At 37.6% G+C, this 19,634-nt stretch overlaps 1 protein-coding gene across 2 annotated transcripts in view; it reads right to left on the reverse strand.

Annotated features, from left to right (window-relative positions):
* Positions 1 to 8,415: 8,415 nt before the first annotated feature.
* Positions 8,416 to 19,634, reverse strand: part of CLIP4 (CAP-Gly domain containing linker protein family member 4) — a 59,141-nt gene continuing 47,922 nt past the window's right edge. For both annotated transcript variants that reach the window (XM_087436968.1, XM_087436967.1), the window contains exons 15-16: positions 15,949 to 16,021; positions 8,416 to 10,693 (exon numbers count right to left, since the gene is read on the reverse strand). In XM_087436968.1, coding sequence (XP_087293094.1) covers positions 10,372 to 10,693; positions 15,949 to 16,021 — 395 coding nt within the window. In that variant the 3' untranslated portion in view covers positions 8,416 to 10,371. The remainder of the gene's footprint in view (positions 10,694 to 15,948; positions 16,022 to 19,634) is intronic.

Below are 19,634 nucleotides of genomic sequence, written 5' to 3' on the forward strand. Positions count from 1 at the left end.
GTCAGCATGGAGAAAGACATTCTTTACTTGGAAAAGAAAAATTATAGACAACTAACCAAAACGTCATGTTAGATGACGGTTAGATACTTTCAATTATGCTGATTCATCAATGATGGTAAAAATGTGGTGAATACTTAACGTGGTGTAGAGAAAATGTGTATATACTCATCTAAATGAGACGCAGACATTCCAAGTGCTCTGAGTATGATAAACCCCCGTACGGATCCAGAGAGTCAAACATCCTGTTAATACACCTCATGCCTTAAGAAAATCCTCCTTGTAAAAGTGAACAACTGAGTGTGAGGTTTCCTGCTGGATTGAAAACTCGAGATTTAAATTATTAATTACTTATTTTAAAACTTTCCACTAATTAAAATAAACTCTGATCATTTAAAAACAAAACTTTTAAGCAGCAGTGAACATCAAAGCATAGAAACATATCCACTCATGGGCGTAAGCGTCAATAGCTCTTAGACCAAAACCTTCTAATGGTTTCAGTCATGAAGGTTAGGTACCAAATTGAAGTTTCTACTTGTGCTGATAGAAAGGTCATTGGGTGGTGGTCCAGACAGGCCGTCAGTGGTCCTGGGGAGAGGTACTAACGCAGTATCCTTCCTTCCCGTGTTCACCTGAACTTTCTCTCCCTTCATCATGTGATCATAATATCCATGAGAACACACATTTGCTGAAATATACATAGCATAATTTGTATAGCTACCAAATGCAGATTAAAACAAAGAATTTTTCCTCTGGGTGACAATGAGCGAAGGAATTAGGAACATTGGAGTGCTGAGGTTGACGCTGACATGTTATAGTGGGAGTGCGGAACTTGGTTTTCACAGGTGAAATTTATTTCCATGAATCAAGAATCTGTTAAACTTTACACACGTACTTATGCAATAATGCTTCACATTATCAATGTTTTCATTTCATTCTTTCTTTCTGCTTCTCTTCCATTGTCCTGCCCAGTCTCTTTCCTGGTGGGAGCTGTGCCAAAGCATCGCTTTGGGAGGAGAGCATTTTGTATTACTTGCTGGGCACTAAGCATTCCCAAGCAAAAGGACTGTACATGTACCTACCTTTTCACCTACCTTCTCAGTTTCACTACAGCAAAGTATCACTTTGGACATGGGAAAGCCATTCTGTTCTAAGCCAATCCTAGAGAAGGTTCCCTCCTCCTATGGCAGATGCCTTGCCCTAGTAGGTGGTTCTGCACATCTGTAGAGGCCCTGATACCCTGGACGCCGCATTTCCTTATCTTCTTAACTGCCAAAATATTTTCATCAGAATAACATGAAGACGAAACATCAATGATGAACCCATCTCTAAATAACCATCAGGATAGTTTGGGCTCCTGCCAGGCGCAAAAGTATATATAGTAAAATTATATAAACATCAATCTAACTCACAAACCACCTGAAGGGGCCCCAGAATCCCACTTTGAGAAACACTCTCCTAAAGGATAATGACCAAGGAACTGTCAAAACTAAGAATAATTTCATTTTATATTTGTAATCCCAGTAACCTATTAAACAGGGAGCATGCTACATGGTTAAATAGCCAACTTTTTCTTGTCATTAATGGTGAAAAAAATCTTATCCCTTTCTCTTATTAAAAACTACAAATCCCTTACATCTTCAGGCTGTGCCTTACTACCACAGAGATTGGTTTGTTGATTCTCTCTAATTGTCTTTACTGGTATCAACTTTCATGTAAATGATAGTCAAGTCTTACAAGTCTGTATCCATGGATAAGTAAATAAACACCTGCACACTGAGATATGATGACCTCAAGATGTTTCATTTCACTCGCTGTAAGCCCTCGGTATTAGCATGATATTAATCTGGACTGTCGTCCACTCAATATTGCCCCAGCCATATGGCTACAGCAATTCATACAGATGCTGTGGACGCTCATATTTATTAACCATGATAGAAAGTTCCACCTAGAACATGAACAGGCACAATTAATTAAGTTTGCAGAAGCTATGCTAATTAAACCATAAGCTAGTATAATTTATATTCCATGTCCATAAAGAAGCTCATCGTAAGTTCACAACCGTTCCATTGGGAAATTAGCAATTTGTGAGGAATGACCATTTTCTTAGTACATAGCACCTCAAAATCAAAATTGCAGGAATAAATTTTATTTTTTTAGAAGAACATGATCTACTAGTAGTCAACAGACCAGATTCTCTTCCACCAGTTAGGCTGTGGGGCCCGGCTCTCCTTGGGTTATGGGACCTGCCTGTACCTGTCTCCATATACAAAATGAGAATAATCACCTCCCCTTCTCACTGCCCCTCAGGGAACTGAGACACTGTGTGAGAGCACAGGCACGCTCTCTTACACTTCTTGAATTCCCAAGTGATCTGGGGTTGGGTGCGGGGAGAAGTGTGTAAGTCAGTGTGTCCACGCATGCCTGCCGGCTCTACACCCCTCTGGCCCTCCTCACCCTCCCATTTCTGTCAGGTTTAACTTCATCTGTCACTTGTGACAGTATGACACAATGACAGTAGCAAGAACCGTACCAGAACCAAGTCCTTTTCGGCTCAAAAGAAGACCGTGAAGACTCCACCACACTAAGAACTGGGTTCTAAGTGTTACAGATAAGCATCACAGAAAGGAAGATACATGATCAATTTGAGTAATTCTTTTTTTTTTTAATTTCTGGCATCTCCATATACTACTTGGTAAACTCTATAGCTGTAAGATATTACGTAACTGCAGACTAACTTTATTCCTCTAAGAAATTCTAAGTGATCATGATATTTTCATGATTTTCTCCAATAATAGCAGGATTAAAATTCATATAAGCTTTGTAGATCTAAAATAAGATGCATATGAATCACACTATTCTGAATAACAGACTCCCCATGACAAGATTCATAAAATTGTATGAAGTGTGTTATCTGTCTTTAGCTAATGACTTTTTAAATAGGTCCCCAAAGAACATACAACTTGACTTTGCTAATTTCATTGCAGCAGATGGCTCCCCATGTTGTGTGAACATACAAAACCCAAACCAGCATTCCCATAACCCCCCACAAGATGCCCTAAAATAAAACATAATTACTGAGAACAAATAGTAAGGCTTCTATTAAGATTCTGATTTCATTTGATATCCTGAGTAGGTATATTTAATTTTTAATGCACTACTCAAGTACAAAGCTATTTTTAGCTCTAGCTTAACAACTTTAAAACATTGGAAAAGCTCACTGTAAGAACAGACTTACATACAGTTGGGGGGATGGGAGGAGCATGAACTATAATCACAACACTAAAGCAATGACTTTCCTCTCAAAGTAAAACAAGTGTGTTACCCTTCCAGGTAAAAAGGGCACTGGCAGGCTAACTGCAGAAAACCTGCAGGTACAAAGGCCGCTGGCAGTGCTGTCCCCTGTCCGTTGCTTAGATCCGTCTGCTCAACACACCCTCAAGCTATCTCCCCACTCTACCAATTTACTAAGGCCTCCTGCCTCCTTGAAAACAATTACTCACAATTATTTATCCCACCATCACTAAAATTCTCATTTGGTAAGTGCATTTCAGCTGGTGTTAGTTGAAAGGCAGTCTTATTAAATGAACTCTCACTAAGCTTTAACAACTAGTGTATTAACACTCACTAGAATATTTACATTTTGAGAGGTTATTTGCCAATATAGGTGAATATCACATTGATGAAACTTCAGATGATTATACTCTCTTGGATGGTTTCTGTTATAAGTGCAGACGGTGGTGTGGTTCCCTGACAGGGAAATGAACTGGGGCCGCAGTGGTGAGAGCGCCAAATCTTAACCACTAGACCACCAGGCTGACCTTGGATGGCCTAGTGCTCATCAATTACATGAGAAACAGCAAGCAGATTGGGCAGGAGTTAAAAGACCCAGGTACTAGACTGCAATTATCTACCTAGGTGACTCAAGCAAGTTCCTTAAACTCTCACTTTCTCATTTAAAAACATGAGCAGTCGGTTTTGTCTCAAAGGCCCCTTCCAACTCTGAAGCCTGTGATTCTCTAAGACCTCACCTCTGTGTAAAGTAAATCCCAACACCCGGCCCACAATGGGTAGGACCCGACTGGTACAGAGGGGCATGTGTGTGTTCTCTTCCTTGACCCTGACTCTTCATTCAGAGCCAAAACCAATTAATTCAGTGCACAGTTCCAGTGAGCCAAATTGAATCTTTATACAGAAGTAGACTAGAAAGAAGTCCAGTATCAGCTCTGTTTATTCTTACTATTCAAGCTTTTAACAAATCATAAAATCACTAACATAGCAAAATGAGGTCAATCAGGGGTGGTTACTTGAAAAAAGCAAAGCTGACTGTGAGAATCATGTCCATTTAATGACCTTCACACCTTCACGTTACACTTCACTTATTTCTCTTTTGTTACGTTTACTACAACTGCAGCCCTAGTAGCAAAGTAAATAAAATCATAAAACTTATCTTTTGAAGGCTATCTTTTACCCCTGCTAGTATTTGATGATCTATCTGATGCACCTTCTGTCAGCTGTCAGTTTGCGCCTCCCAGTGCCCATTCCCAAAGTGAGGTAATAAAGCCCAGAACAAGCCACATCTTTGAGACCACGAGGTGTCTGTGGAGTCAGGCATCCCTCAATAAGTGTCACGGTGCCATTATGAGGAGGAATTCATTAATAATAGGAGTCTTCTCTCCCAATTACCATGAGATTGGATAGAACCCTCTTATCAGGTTTATAGAGATAACCGCTGCCATTGGATGATAATTTTTGGAAACCGGTTGTGAATAATATAGCTTTATAGGGATCTAGAAAAAGGGAATCCCAAAAAGATACCCAATTTAAATATCCCACCAAAAGATAAGATTGTGAAGACTGCAGGCAAATTTTCTACATTTTCATGCATTTAAGAGTCAAGAAAAAAGAAACAATTTAGGGGCCGGCTAGTTGGCGTAGCAGTTAAGTTCGCATGCTCCGCTTCGGCAGCCCAGGGTTCACCAGTTTGGATCCTGGGCGCAGACCTCCACACCGCTCATCAAGCCATGCTGAGGCGGTGTCCCACATAGAGCTACTAGAAGGATGTGCAGCTGTGACATACAATATCTACTGGGGCTTTGGGGAGAAAAAAGGAAGAAGATTGGCAACAGATGTTAGCTCAGGGCCAATCTTCCTCAAAAAAAAAGAAACCAATTTAAATCTTTTTGCATTATTTCAAAGTAATATTTATATAGTATTTCACAGTTCTCAGAAGAACTAAAGAAATATTAAAGACAGAAATTCTTTTTCCTCACGTATGTACCAAGCAGCAGCTGTGATGTTTTATAAAAGAAACTAAAGCAGAACATTACACTGGATTTTCCTTTGTCACACACCAGGGAGTAAGAAGTGAGGCCTCAAGAAATCTCATGCTATTTCATAATTCCCTAAGCTCCACTCCCTTCAAGAAAGAGAAAAGATCATTCGAGAAAATGACACTATTTTTAACTGATATCTATAATCTATTGGAATTCTTATTATAAATCCATTTTTATTGGCAGGTCCAATAAAAGGGACTGAAATTTTTCATTTTACTTTTCTTCTCTATTGTCTATAGTGCAAAATCCACCTTCCCCTGCCATCGATATGGGACTTGTTATGACTATTGAAATTCATCTTAAAATCCATTTTAGGGTATCTCTTCCAAAGATACTGGATAGTAACACCTATCCTTCATACCAAGAACAGTCAGAGACAGCCAATATCAACACTGCTGACGGAGACTTGAGCTGAATCTCAGAAGTCATATTACGGACAGAATAAAAAGAATGGTTGAAGCTGTGTGAATAACTTTAACATGATTCATTTCCATGTCAGTCTCATTTGATTTGTTATGTGAAAAATAATTAGTCTGGTCTTCAAGAAGGTAAGTCTACTTCGAGTAAAGCCACGATGAACTCAATTAGGCTGGAGTTGAAAGCACTTAACCTCCGTGAGATAGACACAGGGCAGGGAGAACACAGCACCTGGATACTTAAACTTCCTACACTGCAGAGATGCTTACAATTCAAATTCAGTCCAGTAGACTTCCGAGACTCTCTATTTAATTTCATTTATCCAATTCGAACAACTCTAAGTATCTAACCCTGAGCCCAAATCCCTCCAGACCAAGAAACCTCAGGGGTGTGCAGGGGTGTAAATACTGAAATAGCTATAGTAGCAACAAACGCGTACGTCTAGACTCATGTAGGATCTTAGAGCTGACCTTAAACCAGATTTGTGAGCTTTTTTTTTTAAATGACACCAGTGATCACTGGGAACAGGTTATATTTTAAGCTAATAGCCTCAATTTAAACACCTAACATACCTTTACCAACATAATTCAGAACTTACTGCCCCCTCCTCAGCACCACCACGACCACCACGTTTCCCTATCTGAGACAGACAGTAAATGACAAACCTGCTGCTGCTTTATCATGAAAATCCTATTCATTATAAGATATTCTAAAGGGGTAAGAGGAAGAAAGGTTCCCATGCCCCTTGGTGCCTTTCTCCTCAAGGGAGAGGCTGTGAGCAGAAAGCCAGTTTCCTTTATACCAAGCATAATGAAAATATATTACTGTCAGTAATACGTGCCCATCCCCTCTAATTCCGCCACACATACTTCTTTTTCCCTCCTGTAAAAAGGAGCACTAGCAAAAATTTTGGTAGAAAAAATTCTTTTTGCCTACGCAAAGGCATCATATTCTGCTTATAATAAAATCTTAACGTGTCCTACTTAGCTTGTTCAGCCTACATACAAGCTTCATTAGGAATGTCTATTGCGTATTCCAGCAGCTTGTGACATGGATTGTAAATAAGGACCTATGTACCAAGGGATATTAAACAATTACTAAAAAAATGTGATAATGTGAGTTTTGTGTTAACCACTGTATTTGTATTATAAATAAGTGTGGTGAAGGAAAGGGCATGAAGAAAAACAAAAAATAAATTCTCCTATTAGCTTGCAATGTGGTGATACATATTATATGTCTCTGAGTTAATCATCTAGATAACAAATGTCCGGTGAGTACTTAAAATAACTAGATCTGTTGCTTTCTTTTCTTTTCTTTTTTTTTTTGTGAGGAAGATTAGCCCTGAGCTAACATCTGATGCCAATCCTCCTCTTTTTGCCAAGGAAGATTGGTCCTGGGCTAACATCCGTGCCCATCTTCCCCTACTTTATACGGGACAGCGTCACAACATGGCTTGACAAGTGGTGCGTCATTCTGTGCCTGGGATCCGAACCTGCAAACCCTTGGCCAGCGAAGTAGAGCGTGCAAACTTAACCACTACGCCACCGGGCCAATATGGCTTAAATAATATTATCACATATTCTAAGTAGGTAGGTCCAAAATAAAACTCTGAAATAAAAATGCTTGGCTCTGGAGACCAATGCTGTGCATACTCGGGTAAGGTCCAGTTCACTCGCTCTAGATTAGCCCACACATATTCCTACGTTCTCTAAACTGTCATCACAGCAAAACAGAAATTCATAGCTGGCCCGGGGCCAACACAGGGGTGGTGGCCTTGATGACTCTGTTGTTTTTTCCTCCCCCTTTTCCACCCCGACACCCTACATCTTTCTCTCTCCTTCATGTCGCTATTTGGGGGTAAAGGTGGGCTCCTGTGATTCAAACCTTTCTTGTCGTCTTTCCTCCCTTATCTAGCAAAATTTACCAAGTCCTAGGCCTGGTCTCTCAAGGCCACCTGTCTGAAGCCAGCTAGACAATATCTTCACTTTACACAATCGATGCCTTTACTGCGTCTGTTCATTCAACAAACGTTTTCTGAGCATTCAGTAGGTACCAAGTATCATCCTGGATGTGAAGGATAAAGCAATGAACAAACAGTCCAAAATCCAACCCTCAGTCTAGGGAGGGAAGAGAGAATAACAAGCAAAAAGTTTAGCATGACCAAGGGTGGTAACTGCTAAGGAGAAAAGCAAAACATGACAGGGATGAGGAGTCGGGGAGAGGACGATGCGAGGGACTCATACCAAGATCACACCGCCTCAGCTCAGGTTCAGCAAACATCTGTATCTGAACACTTTCAAGCACTTAAAAATATTCCCACCAAATTAGCCTGAAATACAGAAACAAAGCTTTTTAGTATAAAGTAGATAATTATTTAAATATATTATAAATCTAAATTCAAAGTGTTATATCCTAGTTAAATAAACAAATGAAAACCCACTGGTAAAAAAGCAAGTTAAGCAATTTTGGAAAACTTTAGAAACACATTCTTTTCTTAAACGGCTCTCTGTCCATCAAAACAACATAACGGGAGGGTGCTTAAAAACATTACTTGTTGAGAAGAAAGGATGATACTTTTCAAGACTCTTTATAGGGACAGGACAAACCAAAGTCAGTACTGTAAGAAAAAACAAAGTCCAAAGCACACGTACTCCGAGTTACTGAGCAAGGGCAAATTGCAGATGGAGTAAATGACGAGATATCATTCCAAAACCAAAAGAGCTTCCCTTTTTATTAATGCTCAAGAAGTGAACTTTGAATGACATTTAATAAGCAGAACACAAATGAAAACACTTAATTTGCATATATAGTATATGTAAACATATACATTATCTGGATTTAATCATCCTAATCTAAATATGACGACGAACATTTCTCTAACCTCAAAATAAATTCAGCACTGGCATTACTGTTTCTAACTTATAGTGTTTCATATCTAACAGGAAGAATTATGGACACCCAAGTTCAGTGTAGTGATGAATTTCACGTTAAGGTATAAATAGAGTTTTTAAGAAATAAGCTATATAATAAAATAAGTTTACTTTTGAATCGCAGTACAGTCATTTTCTTCAATCAATAAAAATATTCCTTGATTATAAAGCAGCCTTATTTTGCAAATGCATTTCAGGAAAATAGCTCTAGCAATTTTTGAAATACCACACTTTTTAAAAAAGGCAGCAAAGCAACGGAATTTAGATTTTAAATAGTATATTGCAAAATAGTTCAACATATTATTCCTAAGCATAAAGCGAGCTCCATTCCGAAGGAGACTTGTAATCTTATAAAGCAAACTGTTCCGATGTTTCTGTAGGAGTTTAACATCTAAATACCTACAATAAAAGATAAATCTTTATACATATAGGACATAAACTTCAATACATACCCACAACACAAATATTTTGCACTATTACATGACTATTATGAAGCTTAGCTTGTTAACATGTGCTCAAAAAGGGAAATAAAAACACGATACAGTTCTGTAGCTTTATAACAGGCTGAATTCTGCAACAACTGTAAATGTAAGAACAGCAAACACAATACCAGTTTTATGAATAAAACAAAAAAATTGAGAAATCATAAACATTTCAATGAATAACTGCTACATTCTTCCTAACACATCTTAACTTGCTCTCTTCTCTTAAATATAATTTTTTCAAATGTTTTTCATATCCCAGGAGGAAATGATGGCAAATTCTCCACAAAGATGAAAGTGCATCACGTTTTAAAAGTGCTTCGTGTGTGTGTGTGTTTTATAGATATGTCCGATAAGGAAGTTAAATAAGTAAGTGCAAAGAATTCTAATGATGACTTGAATTCATAAACCTAATCATGGGCTTTTGTAGTTCATCCAAATGCGGCAGTCATCAACACAGAGGAAAAATCTGAGATAACATGCTTTGTATAGAAGAAAGAGCATGAGGCACAAGTCAGGAGACCCATGTCCTATTCTCAGCTCTGTTAACCAACTAGTTGGTGACCCGGGTAAGAGAAGAACCACTTGAGACCTCCTTTCCCATATTTGCCAACGTGTGCGAGGCTGAGCTGGAGCGCCCCGAGGCCCCATCCAACTCCACAGTTCTAACTTATCTTTAGATGAGGCATTCCTGAAAGGGCAAATAATTTTACCAAAAATATGAAAAATACACTAGTCATATAGCTACTATTCTCTTATTGTACTTATTAGTACAGAAATAAAAACTCCAAAAATACTTGACAGAAAAAGGTCATGTGAACATCATATGTTAACTAAAACTAGTGAAAACCTTCACAATTACAGCATCTGAAAAATCCACTACTGTGTGCAAGTGAACAGAGTAAGCAACATCAGTTGGTTACCCAATGGCACATTTTTTCCTAAGTCTCAGAATTTTCTTGGGTCTAAAGCTTTAAATGCTTTAAAAAATGCTTATTTTGAAATTGTTTTAACAGGACCATGATTCCCATAGTTCATATGTCTAGCTTTTTAAAGGAATCTCTCTGAATTGTTATAACGGTTTTTATGAAGATACCTACATTTTCAAATTTTAAATAATGGCTAAATAAAGTAAACCATTTGCCATGGACTATCTTACACCATATACAAATGTATGTATGAGCTCATTTAATATTTTAGAAGTTTAACTCAACAATTCTCATCCACAAGCTTTGACCCATTTATTCCCCGATAGGTTACTCTGCTTGGTCTCACTAAGACTCCGTGGTTCGGCTTACAGGTGAAGTAGCGCTTGTCACCCACTGCTCCATCGTTTTTCCCCTTGGCGCTTCGAAGCTCAAGTCCAAGCCAGATCCCTGACGCGAAGTCAGTGGGGCCCACGTACCTCACGGTCCCCATCTCATTGGAGCTCGTGAGGAGGACCTGAGACCCCTCGTGCAGCTTCACGGCCCCTTCCACGCCGCCCGCGGGGGCCGTGCTGCTCCAGCTGCGCCGCAGAGCGGTCTTGGATCTGTTCAGCGGGGGGAGGAAGGAAACTGTTAGCTACGAAAGCCACGCGACGCAACTGATCATTTCCACCAGCAGATTCACAACTTATTCTCAAGGAAGAACACTTTATGTATGCAACTTGATATTTTTATTCTATATAGCAATACTAGCATATACTTTTGTTTAACATTTAAGATGTTTTTCTCTTTTGGCTATTTTAATACTACCCTAGTCTGGATTTAAGATTTCACTAGCAATTTCTAAATATACATATGCTTTCAGTAAGATAACAATTAGAAAAAACACACTTATACCTATTTAACTGCTATCAATATTATCAACTAAAGCAAAAAGAAAAGCACCCAGCATTTGGCTGTGGTAAATTAAAATTACCTTTTGTTCACTTTTTTAATATTTCTTTACATGAAAACAATTTTTAAAAATGGTTAACCCACAACTTTGGAAAATGAATTTACCTATATCTTCTATGAACGAACTCCAGTTACACTTATGGGTTTACCACCCTCCCCGCCACTAACTTTAAGGAGGATCTTAGTTGCCTGGAGCAGGATTCCTCTCCTTGTCTCCACAACGAAACATCGCTTCTAACGTCCTGCCTCCGAGCACCCGCCACCAACCCGACCTGATACATCTCTCGGGCACCCACACCCGGAACTCAGCCGGGGCCTCACGCTGGTCCTGCCCCAGAGCTTCCTCACTGTCACCGGGAAGTAGCTAACCCTGAAACTCACCCTAAGTAGAAACATTACCAGGATCCTGCTGCCCTATGACCTGAGACATCTCAAAAGGGTTATCCAGAAACCACCACCAATGGAACCTTCCACCCTCCATCCACACCACCTCTCTTCCCAAAGAAATCCTTCTCCCTGGCCCCACAATAGAGATAACACAGAACCTGTTACCAAAACTGCATGGCACCTAATGTGAACAGAATCTGGGTCCTGCTTATTTTCTATTTGATTTCACTTTCTCCATTTTTTAATACACTGTCACACATAATGTCTCATTTCCTCCCACTAACGACCTTGGGAGAAAGGAACAGCACTCTGCTTTTATGGGTAGGAAAACTGAGGTCTGCAGACTTATCCTAAGCCACATTTGCCAATAAGTGATAGAGTTCTAGTTAGAAAATACAATGGGAAAAAAAATCATTCACCATGTCAAATGCACAAATACAATGATAAATTAACAAAGAAATATCTAATAACTGTAAGAAGAAGTATAAATCTTTGCTGAAGAACATACAAAAGAAAAACGAAAGAGCTTTGTTCATGGATAGAAATACATATATGTCAATTCTCCCCAAATTCACTTCTAAAGGGATATTTTTTGAAACCTGACAAAATTTACTCTAAATGTCACATAAATAATGACAATATCTATCATGTCCTGAACACTTACTCCATCCAAACACTTCATATACACTCTCTCACTCAACCTCACCCAGACCAGTGACATAGATATTATCTCCTTCTAATGCAGGAGAAATGTGAGGCTCAAAAAATGAAGCTTTTTTGCCTAAGGTCAGGGAGATGGTAAAGAGGAGAGATGAGGCTCAGGTCCAAGGCCGTCCATGTACAAAGGCCAGGCTCTTACAACCATAATGGGTATGAGTAATTAACAAAAGGTTGAAAAATAATACAGCAAGATTTACACTGCCATTATGTTAGGTTATAAAGTTACAATAATTAAAACAATGTGGCTCTGGCACAAGAAGGTACTTTTAAATACTCAGAAACGGTATCTTAGAAAAATAGACATAATTACTTCTTATGTGATAAAAAGTAAAACTTCAAATCAGTGGAAAAGGAGTGAATATTCAGTTAGGGATGCTGTAAAAATTGATTATTTGGGGGAAAAGAATATGATTCTTACCATTCGCTATATATTAAAATACATTCCAAACAGATTAAAGAGTCAAATGCATAAATTGAAAAAAAGAAAGAACTAGAAGAAAATAAAGCTGAACATTTATCTAATCATACACACACATACATACACACACAGAGGTGGGGAAGGAGGGAAACAGATACATGTTTTAAAACTTTAGTATCTACTATTAGTTAAATTATGATTTTTTCACTTATTATTATGCCATAAAAATTTTTTCCATATCACAGTACAGTCTTTAAAAAGATTTCAAAAGTCACACTGAGGAAAACTATTAAAGAATACAGGATATATGATAGGGAAAAGCTTTCAAAGAGTATATAGAGCACGATTTGTCCAACTTTGCTTAAAAATTCAGATACGTGCTTTAGAAAAAAACTGGAAAAATATCTACCAAAATGCTCACGGTGATAATCTCATCTAGATGATAAAATTACAGCTTATCTTTATCTGCATTTAGTTTTTTGTAATTTTCAAATTTTGTACAATCAACTTTTATCATCAAAAAATCTTTAAAGAAAGAAGTAATAAATGAATTCAATATCTAAACCAAAAATTAATGGTTTGGGTAAAGACTTACCATTCTAATAAGAATCATTTGATTCAAGTTATATCAAAGCTCTAAAAGCCCTGGAAGTGAGACATTTAGAATTACACTACATTTGAGAGCTATGTTTACTCATTCAAAAACATCAATTGACCACCTATGAAATGGCAGGCCGGGGACTAGGTTCTAGGATTTGTGCATAATAACCAGTAAAATACTATAGATACTGCAATAAAGACTGTGTACAGTGGGGAGGGAGCACAGAGGAGGAGGAAATCTCTCCTCCCTTCTTGAGGTTACTCGACAGACCAGCAGACAGAAAAGAGAAGCAGACACAATCATAAAGCAAAATGTATGTATTATTTTTTTTTGAACAGCACAGAGAGTTTAGAGAACTGCTCGTCACTTGCGAGGATATTACCACAAAGATAAGTCAGGAGAAACAGACAGGAGCCGATCGTGCAGGCCTTTATATGCTGGGCCAACGACTCTGGACTTCATTCTGTGTTTGAGAATTCAAAGCTTTAAGGGACAGGCAGAAAACGCAAACAGATGATGTGATATGATGGAACCTGTGGCAAACTGGATTGCACGAGTTCTATCTAAAGACATTCAAATCTGAGCTGCCCAAATAAATCGTGTCAATAGGCTGCATCCCACAGATTGGACATGATGAAGGTTTTTCATGCAGACGCACTGATAACACAGAGAGGAGCTGACATAAGTTGCTAATGATGGGGATGAGGTGTAGAGACAGGTGAGATACAGATCAGAGGCTGGATGCAGATGGTGGGAGAGGATGCCTTGTGCCAACCAGGTTGCTGTGATGCCTACAGTAAAGTCTCAGGCTCCCTGTCTTTATTACGCCCACCATTCTTGGCATTAGATACATAGAGAATTCTGAAGACAGAAGAGCTGTTTCCAATCCCCCTTCCGTCACTTTCTCCTCTGAATGAAGTGCATTCACCACTATCTCAATAAATGATCTAGAAAACCAAACCCTGTTCTTTCACGAACATGCCACGTAGGCTGCTGCTTCCCCCTCCCTCAGTTCTCCTCCACTCTCACAGACCAAACATGTCCTTTGCCCGAAGTCCTTCAAGTTTCTTGCCCAGGAATTTTCATCATCTCTGACTATATTTTCCATGTTTCTTCTGGAAGCATCATTTATTTCCACATGAATAAACAAGAAAATGGCACAGTGTTTGGCAAAGCTCAATAAACTCATTTTTTCAGCCCATGTTCTTCAGAATACATCATGCTTCCAGATTACCAACAGCACAACATACAAGCAACTCTGTCCCCTCAACAAAAGGTCATCCAAACACTACAATGTGTCTTACCCCTAAGATCAGGGGCAGATCTCTAGCACCTGCCAACACCTCAAGTCTGTCTTTTGTTCCTTATGACACTGATCATCAAACACTTCAGTCACATATTCTATAGTAAAAATAAATAATTTTAAAATTGATTCTATACCCTCAATTAAAGTATATTTATTCCTTTTCTTAAACAGGTACTAGTCTCAATCTGTAGAAGTATCAGTAAAGCTTCATTTCTTTTTATTTTTTGTAGAAAACAAATAGAAGTATTGATATTTTCTCCTCATGTCAACAGGTCATCTGTGCATAGCCATACCAGCTGTATAATTCGCATGGATCAGACTTTTTCTCCTTCCCTCGTTTCTCTGTATCATGCCCTCCCACTCCCCAACATCTCGACACTGATTTTGACACTTCTCCCCCTTCAGAATCCCTATATCCTGGTTGTCTCTTCTTAGTAATTTCTTCCATTCTGCCTAAGAAGCCTTGAATATCTTCAGTCAACTGGAGCATAAAGTTAGTGCCCTTAAACTCTCTCAGCTACTCAAGTGAGGAGACCAATTTCAAAACTCCCAAAATTGGTGAAGGTTTTGAGGAAGGGGGGAAAAAAAACCCACCCAACCCTGCTACACAGTACCTACCAGTGCCTTAGGACCTGCCAGGGGTCTCGAGTGAAATTTCAGATCTTCGTGAAGCCTCCCAAAAACTTCACACTAGATTATTACATACATGACCGGCCTGCTGCTCGGCTCATGGTGGAGTCCTAGTGCTCGGGCTCTAATTCCTAGTGGCTTCTACCCCACTACTTACATAGGGATGAGCACTTCCCCACTCAGCCAGCCTCTTTTCTCCCCCACAGCGTTAGTCTATAGATTAACTGAAAAGATTAAAAAAAAAAAAAAAAAAATCCTTAACCCAATCAGTCTAGAAGAGCCTCATACTCCTCTAAAAGTAAAAAAGTTTCTAAAAGTCTCAGAAAACCATTAGGGGACTAAAGTGGGTCTGGGAGAAAAAAATATAAATAAAAAGGAGAGTCTCTATAAAGAAACAAAAAAAGGCATTTTGAGCAGTAGACTCTACAAGAGAAAGCGAGAGAATTTTTTGCAATAATAGTCAGATTACCTTATGCAAAAAGGCCTGACATTTCTTTCACATATTGCTGAAAACACTAAATCAAATCTCTGACTAATTAAATAAACAGAGTTTAAAATCAATTCAATGATAACACAAAATGTAAATTCCTCCAACTTTTATTAACAGGACTAAATCTCTTTGAAAAATATGCAGTGTACTACTTTTAGTCACTGGTGACATTTTTAATTGAGCTTGCAAAGGAGGGAGAAAGAACTCTTCTCAATATACTCATCACACTTTTTCTCCTAAGTGTTAAAATTCTACCATGCAATGTAAAAGACGCAAATTCCACTTTTCCTTCCTTCACAGAATCCTGTCGTGTTCATCTTGAAAGGCATTTTTCTAAATCTTCTTAATACTCACTTGGCAAAAGCATTTCTTCTGTTAATCTCTTTTTGGGAAGAAGCAGAAGTTGTACTAAAACTTCTCCTAAAACCTAAACATGATCAAAAGAGGAAAAATAAATCACAAATTTGCAGTCCTTATTAAAACTTATCTTTTATCATTTCTTCTATAGATATTCTATTATATCAAATGTTTCTTTGGAAACAGAAAGCAAAGAAAATAAGTACATACAGAATATAATAGTAGTTTAGATTTCTTGATAAATTTTTATCCTACCTTTCTCATCAAACTATGCACATATATGAATAAGTTAAGATCATGACATTATTTCTGGAGATTTTTATTATAAAATTTCTCAAAAACCAAATAAAACTGAATTATACATTGATAAAGCTGAATCTTTTTAGTCTCAAATATTATAATCTTGATAAATCATATGAAAACAAGAAAAATAAAAATAGTTTAAAAAAATCACTAAAGATACCCCATTTATAAAATATTGAACAATATGTTTCAGAGCTTATGATTGTTGGCATCCCCAAATGACAGAGTTATAACAACAACAAAAAAATGACTTCGCAAAAGGTAAATTTTTAAAAAAGAATCTGATTTCCAGTTCTGGCACTTATGACAGAGCAGATGTGCTGAATGAATCTCCTGACTGAAGTGAGTATAATTTAAAGCAACTATAATTTTGTTAAAAATACTGTTGAGCTGACACAAAAGATGCAATTTCAAAGAGGCCAAACACCAAAAAGGGAAACCACGAGAGGTAACCAAGCACCAAAGCAATTGACCCTCAGTAAGGATTGCCACTGAATTCCAGAGAACTTGGGCTTCAGCCTTATTGGCTGCACAGGAGATGGCTGCCAAGATGGGGATTCGAACAAAAGACTCCTGGTTAAGTGAGGATCCCAAACAGCTCACCTCAGAGAAAAGTTAAATGAGAAACAACATGAAACACTGTTCAGACAAAGATAAAGGAAGGTGGCTTATATCAACCTAACGCTCAGAAGAAGGCAAAATTTTCTCCCCTCAAAATTTGTGATCATAAGCCAAATTCATTTTATTCGGGTAATATAAAAAAACATGGCAGAGAATGTAAATCAAAGTAGTCCCAGGTTGGCAGTGCCTCTAGGCCACTGGCGAAAGTAAATATAATATTCTCTGGAGGCATCAACCCAGGTCTCAAAGAATTCCCATCATTAAATTCTTAGTAAAATAAGCATCTCACAATAAGAAATTACAAGACTCACAAGGAAAGAAGGCACCATAAGTTAGGCCCCATAGAAGCAGATGGCAGAACCAGACTCACAAAGACTTCAGGTATTAAATTATTTAACATAAAATAAAAGATAATATTTAAAATGTTTAAAGACATAAAAGATAAACTTGAAAACATGGGAAAGGAATAAGTGACAAAATAAGAACCAAATAGACTTGTAAAAAGAAAAAAAGAAATGAAAATTTTATAATTAAAAACTTTGTGGCTGGATTAAGCAGCAGAATAAACACAGCTGAAGAAAGAATCAAGAAACAGAAAGTTAGATCTGAAGATATCCAGAAGGCAGTCCAGAGAGACCAAGTTGTGAAAAATACGAAAGAGGCACAAGACAGCCTACAGCACTACCCATCATAGTCTCAGGAGATAACAAAGAGAATGAAAGACAAGTATATGGACAAGAATTTTACAGAACTGATCAAAGATACTAATTCTCAGATCCAGGAAGACCCACGATGCCAAACAGGATAAACAAAGAGAAGTCTCCACCCAGACACATCATAGTGAAACTGTACAACACCAAGGAAACAGAGGAGACCTTTAAAAGGAATCAAAAAGAAAAGTCACCTATTACAGTATGGATTAGACAGACTCATAGCTGACTTCTCAAAAAAAATGACAAATGACAGAGAACAGAAAACAGTACAATTATATTGTCAATGTGCTGGGAGAAAATATCTTTCAAACTAAAATTTTCACCAATTTTTAATTTTATCCAGTAAAACTATAGAAAAGACAAACAAAAACTGAGAGAGTTTACTACCAACAAACCTTTTCTAAAAGAAATTTCAAAGAATACACATGAGGTAGAAACAAAATGCTCCCAAGTGGAAGTTCTGAGAATTAATGACTAAAGATATTGGTAAATATGTGAGCAAATTAAATAAATATTTATTATATATAAACTATTATAATAATGTGAATTTGCAGGGAAATAACTGAATAACTCAGTTTTTAAGGATTTTCTATTATTTGGGAAAGGGTAAACATAATGATTAGCTTTAGACTTTGCTAAGTATGTATCTCCAAGTACCTAGAGTAATTACCAAGAAGCATAGTCATAGAGTATAACTTTTATACAAGTAGAGAATGGAATGGAAAAAAATAGGGGTGTAAGAATATAACCAGAACAAAGTCAAAAACAAAAAACATTTAAGTTTAAAAAAGTTGAAAAAATAGAAAACAAATAAAATAGCATAAATAAATCCAAATATATTAGTAATTACAATAAATGCAAATAGGTTAAACTCTCAGGTTAAAACACAAAGATTGTCAGACCATATTTTTTTTTAAAAAAGTAATACCCAATTATATTCTATTTAGAAAATACTCCAAAAACATAAAGACATAGACAGGTTATAAGGCAATGGATAGAAAAAGATATATTAGGCAAATAACGAAAAGAAAGCTGATATAAGGTAAAAATCAGTATTATAAAAGCAATACCATTTACATTAACACCAAAAAATGAATTATGTACAAATAAATCTAATAAAATATGTACAAAAATCTATATGAGGAAAACTCTCATGAAAGAAATTAACAAAAATCTAAAAAAATGGAGAGGTATTTCATGTCCATGGATAGGAAGACTCAATATTGTGAAAATGTCAGTTCTTCCCAATTTGATCTATACATCCAATACAATCCCAATCAAAATCCCAGTAAATTATTTTGTGGACATCAACAAACTGATTGTGAAGTTTATATGGAAAGGCAAAGGCCAAGAATAACCAGTGCAAGGTTGAGGGAGAAGATCAAAGTCAGAGGACTGACACTACTGAACTTGAAGACTTACTATAAAGCTACAGTAATCCAGACAGTGTGGTGTTAGTGAAAGAAAAGACAAACAGATCAGTGGAACAGAATACGGCACCCAGAAAGAGACCCACACAAATACAGTCGACTGATCTTTGACAAGAGAGCAAAGGCAATTCATCAATGCAGAAAGGACAGTCTTTTTCTTTTGGTGAGGAAGATTGACCCTGAGCTAACATCTCTTGCCAACCTTCCTCTTTTTTATTTTATTTTTTTTGCTTGAGGAAGATTGTCCCTGAGCTAACATCTGTGCCAATCCTCCTCTATTTTATATATGGGATGCTGCCACAGCATGGCTTGATGAGAGGTGTGTAGGTCCCCGCCCAGGATCCAAACCCCAGAGCCGCTGAAGTGGAGCATGCAAACGTAACTACTAAGCCACTGGGCCAGCCCCAACAAAGGATAGTCTTTTTAACAAATAGTGCTGGAACGACTAGACATTCACAGCACCACCCCCCCCCCCAAAAAAAACGAATCTAGCCACAGAGCTTACACATTTCACAAAAATTACCTCAATGGATCATAGATCTAAATGCATAATGCAAAACTATAAAACTCCTAGAAGATAACATAGGAGAAATTCAGGGAGACCTTGGGTTTGGCG

This window comes from Ceratotherium simum, chromosome 11 (genome assembly GCF_057802395.1).
Source record: "Ceratotherium simum simum isolate JZ-2026a chromosome 11, ASM5780239v1, whole genome shotgun sequence".
NCBI lineage: Eukaryota > Metazoa > Chordata > Mammalia > Perissodactyla > Rhinocerotidae > Ceratotherium > Ceratotherium simum.